We start from the raw sequence: 9,313 nt of genomic DNA, 5'->3' as shown, positions 1-9,313 counted from the left end.
AAAATATTCTTATACCTTTTTCTCTCTCTTTTTTTTTCTCTTGTTCTTTTTTTTTCTTGCCGAAGAAGGCGACGGAGGCGAAGGCGGAAATGGCCCCTATTGTCTCTCCTTTGCCTTCGCTCTCTACCTTCACTGCAGCGGATTTTGCACCCACCAAATCTACTTCTGGGAACTCGCGTCCCCACCACCGCTGCCAACGATAAAGAGAAAGCACTTCTCGACGTCGAGAAGCTTGCCGACGAGGGAGGGGGCATGCGGAGGACGGCAGTGAGCGCGGCTTCGACGGTGTCGGAGGCGAGAAGGGCGAGGAATGCACGGGAGCATCTCTGTATTAGCACTTTTGTTTGTTTAAAATAAAAAAATAACTAAAAAGAAAAAAACTAGATAATAATAAAAAAAGCCAGAGAAGAAGGAAGCAGAAGATGAATTTGTACTGTTAAGATTAAATTGCACTGTTTTAAAAGAATATTGCACTATTATGAACGTAAGTTGTACCCTTTTAAATATAAACTGCACCATTTAAGATGAAAGTTGTATTCTTTAAGGCAGTGTTTGGTTGGCAGGATAAAGTGGGTTTAGACCATTTTATCCTGCTAAACCTTCCAAACAGTGCAGTTTTTTGGTGGGATAATTAATCCCGCTCTTAACGGGTTATCCTTGGATAACCCGTTAAGAGCTAACCCCTGGGACCAGCGGAATAGGGCATTTCCGCTGGTTTATCCCAGGGGCATGGGTTGGAAAAAGCTGCGATGCCCCTTCTCCTTCTTCTTCGTTATTGCTCTTCACCTACCTTCGCCTCTTCTTCTTCGTTAATGCTCTTCACCTACCTCTCTCTTCGCTCATTACTCCGCCGATCTCCCTCCCCCTCGTGTTGGGCGAGCATAAACCATCGCTTTATGCCTCTTTTGTCATTTCGCAGTCAGCATAATCAATGAGCGAGATCTTGTATCAGATCTGCGTTCATCGGTAACTCCTCTTTGCCCTTTACTTTCTTCTTCTATACTCCTCTCGCAGTCTGTGAGGAAGATCCCAGTTGAGATCTGTTTTCTTTTGTATCCCCTCTCTCAAACCCTCGGATTTGACTGGTATAAATTGGTTTTTCCTTCGCTCAAAATCTGTTGTGGGCTTCTGAGGCAAGAAATCGAGGTGGGTTCTGCAGGATGTATGCCCTGTGTTGTCAAGTCGCCCATTTAGTGCGACCACTAGCCTTGCAGGTAGAAGGCATGGACTATTTGTGCCCCCTTTCATCTATAAAATTGAGTGGGATTCGAAGGTACTGGTTCTTTTTTGCATCTTGCTTGGAATCTGATCTTTGCTTCTATACTATATCTGTGCTGGTGTAGAAGTTCACTCTTGATAATTTCTGCCTTCTATTAATCTCGTCGAGGTGAGGTTTTATGGATTTTACCCCAATTTTCTAGTGTATTTTGGATCTGTCTGTCTCTTTTGCTCGCATGCTGTTAAATCTCATTTTTTAAACTATTTCAAGATATTTTACAAACCCACAGTTTCTTAAAAATTTTATTTGATACACAGAAACTTTGCATCCTGACTTTATGCTTGATTTATAATTTTCCTATTGCCATAATTTATGACAGCACCCATGTATTGCTGATCATACTTTATGACTGCATCATACAGTTTCTATATTTTTTTTTATACAATTTTGATCTTTTGATTTGAAGATAATTCGAAGCTGAAATTATTTGTAGCTGAACATAACTCAGTGTAAGATTGCAAAGAGGTCATATGATGAATTGAAAGCTGCTAGCTACATTCTGATCTAATCCAGTTCAGTTTGAGGCATGGATTTTTTTAAAAAAATAGCAATGATGTAGGGAAAGGCGATATATATATTCAAGGCATGGGTGGCATGGTTTTTTTTAAACTATTGCATCCGTCATGGAATTATGTGTAGCCTTGTCCCCTGAGCATTTTGAAAAAATATGAGATGAACTACACTGATTATTTATACATGAACTATACAATCTGAACAACCAAGTTTTATAATGAAGTAAACAGGGAGTGAAGAAGCAATGCAAAGAAAACTATAGAAAGCTGTACAAGTTTGATCATTTGATTTGAAGAAACTTTCAAGCTGAAATTACTTCACCTAATCATAATTCAATATAAGATTGCAAAGAGGTCCTATGATGAATTGAAAGTTGCTAGCTATATCCTGATCTAATTCAGTTTGTTTGAGGCACGGTTTTAAAAATATAATGGCAATGATGTAGGGAAAGGCGATATATATATATTCATGGCATGGGCGGCATGGTTTTTTAAAAACTATTGCATCCGTCATGAAATCATATGTAACCTTCTCCCCTGAGCATTTTGACAAAATAACATATCACTCAAATATTGTGCTAAACCAGTATTATATATTTGTTGTAATACAAATATGATTTCTATGTTTGTTTATCCCAGATGGCCCATCTTAAAAAGTCGTTGAAAAACAAAGGTTTTGCTGCGCCCTCTGCTGATAGTCAAAGTTTAGATGGGCCACCGCAGGAACCATCGAAAACCCGAGTAAGATCCTCGAACTGGACAGAAAATATGGACTCGGCAATGTTGAACTTAATGACTGAGGAGCATGCTCTTGGTAATTTTGTTAATGGGAGCTTTACCCCATTAGCATGGACTCGAATGGTTCACGATTTCAATGAGAGGACAAAATTATGCTTTAACAAAGTCAATTTGCAAAATCGGTTAAAAGTCTTGAAGCGTCAATATTTGATGTATCAAACTTTGGCAAACAAAAGTGGATGGGGGTGGGACCACATCCAAAACATTCCCACTGCCGGTGACCCAGCTGATTGGGATGCTATCATAGCGGTAAGTTTTTTATTCTGTTCAAAATTTTTATATAAGTCAAGTTGTTTTATTTACATAGATTTTATTAACTTATCATCAATGATTTCCACATTTGTAGGAAAATCCAGCATATGCTAAATGTAGGGACAAGCCTTTTCCTGCATATGACTCTATTGAGTATTTGTCGGGAAAAGCAACTGCAACCGGGAAGCATGGGTTTACTTCCAACATGGATGAGGATGTTCGTAGCACCTCTTCATCATCTCCGGTTGCGCTCAATATGGAGAATCTAGCACAGAATTTAGATGATGCTAATGATGCAAATTCAACGTCTCCAACACAAACTCCAATTAAAGTAAGTAGCCAATATACTGGTAGTGCCTCTGGCCACACTTCATCAATGAAGAGGGTTCGGGTCTCGCCACCAATCCCTACACCATCTTCAACCCGTAGACGTAAGGATGACGGTCGAACGGAAGCAATTTATGAGCTTGTTGAATTGGGAAAGAAAAGAACGGAGATTGCTCAAACTTTAATGCAACGTGAGTTACATGCAAGACCCAAAATTCACTCCATAGAGGAGTGTATGGAAAGGTTGAGCAATGTCGCTAAGTTGTCTCCCGATGGTTTACTTGCTGTTTGTGAAGCTTTAAAAGATGAGCGCAATAGGCCAATTTTCATGGCAATGAATGGCGATCTGTTGTATATGTGGATAGATCGTCAAATTGCCATGCATCAACTTTTCACTGGTCTCAGGCCTGTTGCGCCATCTTTCCCATCAACCGCACCCTTCTTTCCAACAACAGCCTCATCATTTGCTCCTGGACCATCATCCTTTCCGGCAGCAAGTGCAGGTTTCCCTCCTGGACCATCTTTTTCAAGCCGTACAACCATGTTTCCTCTATCAGCTCCTTCCGATCCTGCTGATATACCTTCCTTTCCTCCGGCAGGGAGTTCTTTCCCTCCAAATTAAGCTCACAGCAATATTGCTGAAGTAGCGACATTTTGGTGGCCTCACTCTTAGTACTTATGCTTTATGTAAGCAAGAACTCATTAGCTATTTTGTGTCCATGGCTCACGCTTAGTATTTATGCTTTATGTTAGCAAAAACTCATTAGCTATTTTGTGTGCTTGGTAGCCGAGATGCCTACATGCCTAAACTAATGGATTGCTCCCTTTTATATTAGTTGTATGCTTTACTTTATATGTTGTATTTCAATTTCAGTTGTTTGTTTGCTCTAACTCATGATTAGGATAAGTTAGATCATGGTTTATTTTGTACTGATTTAAGTTGTATGCCTTAACTTTTAATTGCAAAGTTCATGGTTATGTACATTTTTGTGAGTTTGTTTAGTTTCATTAGTTTGACACCAACTATCTTACAAAGTTCATTTGTAACTAATTAATGTAGTTCATCTACAGTTTTGTATAACTTCTTTTGCATTGCTTATTCACTGCCTATTTACTGCATTGTAAAACTTGTTTGTTCATATTGTAAAGTTCATGCATAACTAATTAGTGTAGTTCAACTACAGTTTTTTATAGCTTTTTTTGCATTGATTCTTCACTGTCAGTTTACTAAATTGTAAAATTTGTTTGTTCAGATTGTATAGATCATGTATAAATAATTAGTGAATTTCACCTACAGCTTTGTAAAGTTTTCTTTGCACTGTTTCTTCACTGTCTGTGTACCTTATTGAAAAAATTGTTTATTCATATTGTAAAGTTCATGCATAACTAATTAGTGTAGTTCAGCTACAGCTTTTTATAGCTTTTTTTGCATTGATTCTTCACTGTCAGTTTACAAAATTGCAAAACTTGTTTGTTCAGATTGTATAGATCATGTATAAATAATTAGTGAAGTTCATCCACAGCTTTGTATAGTTGTTTTATATTGCTTCTTCACTGTCAGTTTACTAAATTGTAAAACTTGTTTGTTCAGATTGTATAGATCATGTATAAATAATTAGTGAAGTTCATCCACAGCTTTGTATAGTTGTCTTTATATTGCTTCTTCACTGTCAGTTTACTAAATTGTAAAACTTGTTTCTTCAGATTGTATAGATCATGTATAAATAATTAGTGAATTTCATCTACAGCTTTGTATAGTTTTCTTTGCATTATTTCTTCACTGCCTGTGTACCTTATTGAAAAACTTGTTTGTTCAGATTGTAAAGATCATGTATAACTAATTGGTGTAGTTTATCTACAGCTTTGTATTGGTTTACTTGCATTGATTTCTCACTGTCAGGTTTACTAAATTGTAAAACTTGTTTTTTGAGATTGTAAAGATAATGTATAACTAATTGGTGTAATTTATATACAACTTCGTATAGCTTTCTTTGCATTGCTTCTTCACTGTCTGTTTACTTTATTGTAAAATTTGTTTGTTCAGATTGTATAGTTCATGTATAAATAATTAGTGTAGATCATCTACAGCTTTATATAGCTTTCTTTATATTGTTTCTTCACTACCTGTTTACTGCATTGTAAAACTAGTTTGTTCAGATTGTAAAGTTCAGGTATAACAAATGAGTGTAGTTCGAATACAGCTTTGTATACCTATCTTTGCATTGATTGTTCGCTGCTTGTTTACTTCATTGTATAACTTTTCTTCTTCTCTCCTGTCAGCTGTCGGTTTACATGTTGGTCCGTTCGGCAATGATGTGTAACAGAGTAGCAGGTGTGAATGGTTTGGGGGGCAATATTAAGGTATTGCAGCCACCATTGATACTTGTGGGCCTTAATACCTGAGCCAACACAATATATCACCATTTATACTTGTAATTGCAACATTGTTGCTTTTACTCACATTCTGTTGGATGCCATTTCACCTCTCTAACTGTTCACTACTGCATCTCTTCTTCCAACCTGCAGTGATGTGGTTAGAACACTGCTACCCAAGGTGAGTTCTTTCTTCTCCTACATCTAAATGTATATGTGGGTCATATCGGCAATGAATTCGGCAATGATGATAAAAGACTAGCAGACTTGAATGGATTGGGCGGCGATTCGTAAGGTGTTGCATCCACCATTCATGCTTGTGGGCCTTAATACCTGAGCCAACACAATATGTGACCATCTATACTTGTACTTGCAACATTGTTGCTTTTACTCACATTCTGTTGGATGCCATTTCACCTCGATCTCCAACTGTTCACTGCTTCATTTCTTCTTCCAACCTGCAGTAATGTGGTTAGTTCAGTGCCGCCCAAGGTAAGTTGTTTCTTCTCCCAGATCATATTCTACATGTGGTCATATTGGCAATGAATTCGGCAATGATGATAAAAGACTAGCAGGCTTGAATGGATTGGGCGGCGATTCGTAAGGTATTGCATCCACATTCATGGTTGTGGGTCTTAAAACCTGAGCCAACACAAAGTATCACCATTTATACTTTGTTTCAGCTTTGATTCATATATGGAATTTCAGCTGTAAGGCAGTAATTTGCTTACTTGACTATTTGCAATACTGTCACTTATAATCTTGTGCACCTGATTCTTGCTTCAGCTTCACATCTTCTTTACCCTTTTTTCTTTTCTTGCATCCTTCTTTCTCCTTTTGGCGATGCTGATATCTAACCAAATAGGTGTGCAAGGTTGGGAGGCATGGTTAAAGACCATGCAGCCACCTGCATATTTTTCTACCTTACTACCTGAGCCATTATAAATTAATCTATAACTATAATTGTGTTATGAATGTTTTCTTTTGTTCATTTGCAGTCATGGCTGGTGCAATCTTTCGTCAAGCTTTTTCTTCACCACTTGTTGCCGATCTCATGACATTCTTAGAAGAGGAAGAGGACTATTGGGAAGAAGTCCATGCGTTACTTATCGAAGAAGGGGACTTCTCATTCCGCAGCACAATTTATAAGCAGCCTTGTCGAACACGGCCGTTCACTGGTCATCAGTTAATTCATGACATATTGAGTGGACATCCTGATAGAGGATACCAACATTTTAGGATGACTACCACAATGTTTATAAGACTTCGAGATGAATTAGTTGCGAGGGGATTTATACAAAGCACTAGGCATTTAACTGCTAATGAGCAACTTGGTATATTTTTATTTGGTATAGGTCATGGCGTAGCCAACAGAGTTTTAGCTGAAACTTTTCAACATTCAGGAGAAACGATTAGTAGGCATTTTAATAATGTACTGCGAGGTGTGGTAGAACTTAGACATGAGTACATCCAACCACCGGCATCTAATGTTGGTGTACACCCAAGAATAAAAGATAATCCGATTTTTCATCCATTCAAGGTAACTAACCCTCAGATTTGAGTTCTTTAATTAGTCGAATTAATTTATGTTTATTTGATAATGAGATATCTGATGTTAACTATTGTATCTATGTAAATATTTTTTCAGAATGCAATTGGTGCAGTAGATGGAACACACATTCCGGTGGTTGTACGAAAGGCTAAGCAACCAAGATATCGTTGCCGAAAAGGTTTTACATCTCACAACATGATGGCAGCATGTTCTTTCGACCATCAATTTTTATTTGTATGCACCGGGTGGGAGGGTTCTGCAGCTGATATGAGGGTGTTGCGATGGTGTTGCGAGAGCGGCGGTTTCACAGTACCGGGAGGTAAATAAATTATATTGCTATTTAATGTCTGATACAAGTTTAATTATTGTAATTATAATAAAGCTTTATATTTGTTTAGGAAAATTTTATTTAGTCGATTCAGGCTATGCGAACACTGACCGCTTCCTCGCTCCCTATCGAGGCGAGCGATACCACTTGAGCCAATTTGATGTAAACGCACAGGCACGAAGGCATCGAGGACCTCGAGATTTATATAATCATCGTCACGCTCAATTGAGAAATGTAGTTGAGAAAGCCTTTGGGATCCTAAAGCGACGGTTCAAGGTGCTGCGACAAGCTACACCCTTTCCTTACAAAGTACAGTGCCGCATTGCCCTTGCCTGTTGTGTGATACACAATTTCATAAAGAGGCATCAAGGGACCGATAGATACTTCAACATGCAAACGGACCAATTTCCTACAGACGACCAAAATGATGACTCGATACCTCCTATTGGCCCAGATGAGTCTCGGCGAGGTGACGCCCTTCGCACTATGATCACAGAGCAATTGTGGAACAATAGATAGGAGGCTATATTAGAAATGATGTAATCTTTATAAATTTGTGTGAACATGCTTTGTAATTTGCTTTATTTAGTTATGTATCTTGCCTTCACCTTGAACCTTCACTAATTGGTGTTTGAAAATTTTTCGTAACCGGATGTTTTTTAACTATTTGCATTGTTACTTGCAATCTGAATTGCTTAAATTTGAAAAAATAGTTGATAATTGTATGAGTTGGTTGTTGATATTTTTCAATGTAATGTGTCTTCTTTATGGTTTTATGCCTTTGGGAATTTGTAATTAACATCCTCTTGAATACCTTCATGCTGTTTGGTTTTGTATAATAGTAATTAAGCAGCATTGAACTTTGTTGTAATTTTAAATTTGATGTAATTAACAACCTTCTTGTATAATTTGACGATATTAATTTTATTTAACAGTGACTTGAAGTGCATAAATTTAATTATTTTCTCTTCAGCATATGTTACTACCATAATTTCTGACATTAAATTTTTAAAAAAAATTAATCCAACAATCATGTCTATAAAATGTTCTCTTGCTTAGCTAAATGTAAAATCTAATTAGTTCTGTAACTTACAAAATATTTGTACATGAAACCTAAGGGCAAAATTGGTATTTGCAAAAATAATCTAACACTTTTTCTCACTATTCTTAGTTATTCCAATAAACTTACCAAACATAATTTCTGTTATTCCTAGTAATGATTGTTTTACAAACCAAACACTATTTTACTTTTATCCTTCACTATCCTAGACTAGCCTACTATCCCAGGGTTAAAAAAATTTATCCCCAAATTCATTATCCCCGAACCAAACGGTACCTTATAGTTTTTATTAATTAACTAATTGCATGTTTATAGGGGACAGGAAATTAACAGGAAAAAGAAAAAGTTTGAAACAATTGAGACAAAAAATGATTTTAGTAGTCAACTAGTAAAATAAAAACAGTTTAAATATTATTATAAGTTTTTCAAAATACTATTATAATATATTAATACTCATGATGTGAAAATGTCTGATATATTAACAAACATATTCTAAAAATATCACATAAATTTATTAACACATTACAATGTAAGTCTTACTCATATAAATTTATTTTATAAATATTTTTCTATACTCAGCGAGCTTAGCAGATATAATCAGAATGTGATTTCTTAAAGATAACAGACAAAAGTTCAGAACAAACAAAGAAGAAGTGAGAAACTTACGGTGCTTACATCCTAATAATGGATGATCTAGTTAAAAGAAAATAACAGAATGTCCAAACAGTCACCGACCGTCCCTAGAGCAAGTGACAAAGGATTTGATGGTTGGTATTCGAGACCCAAATGCAAATCCTAGTTGATTTACATTTCTAACTAAGTTTATTTCTAA

The 9,313-nt window shown here is 36.6% G+C and overlaps 2 protein-coding genes across 7 annotated transcripts; both read left to right on the top strand.

Annotated features, from left to right (window-relative positions):
• Positions 663-8,146, top strand: LOC109713860. 6 transcript variants are annotated; one of them, XM_020238148.1, is made up of 5 exons: positions 5,281-5,722; positions 6,006-6,033; positions 6,540-7,081; positions 7,190-7,412; positions 7,492-8,146. In XM_020238148.1, exons 3-5 carry the CDS (start codon positions 6,542-6,544, stop codon positions 7,938-7,940), a joined length of 1,212 nt encoding a protein of 403 aa, XP_020093737.1. In that variant the 5' UTR covers positions 5,281-5,722; positions 6,006-6,033; positions 6,540-6,541; the 3' UTR covers positions 7,941-8,146. The 6 variants fall into 6 exon arrangements, with proteins under 6 accessions (XP_020093746.1, XP_020093704.1, XP_020093737.1 ...); XM_020238157.1 differs by lacking the exons at positions 5,281-5,722; positions 6,006-6,033 and adding an exon at positions 663-966; XM_020238115.1 differs by adding an exon at positions 3,767-3,855 and having other exon boundaries at positions 5,449-7,081.
• On the top strand, positions 1,186-3,790 carry LOC109726064. The gene is made up of 3 exons (XM_020255518.1): positions 1,186-1,273; positions 2,431-2,838; positions 2,936-3,790. The coding sequence occupies exons 2-3, from the start codon at positions 2,431-2,433 to the stop codon at positions 3,788-3,790; spliced, it is 1,263 nt and encodes a 420-aa protein (XP_020111107.1). The 5' UTR covers positions 1,186-1,273.

The sequence above is a fragment of the Ananas comosus genome, linkage group 1 (assembly GCF_001540865.1).
Source record: "Ananas comosus cultivar F153 linkage group 1, ASM154086v1, whole genome shotgun sequence".
In the NCBI taxonomy this organism is placed as follows: Eukaryota; Viridiplantae; Streptophyta; class Magnoliopsida; order Poales; family Bromeliaceae; genus Ananas; species Ananas comosus.
Note: the sequence above shows the minus strand (reverse complement) of the source record. Positions and strands in the feature narration are given on the sequence as shown.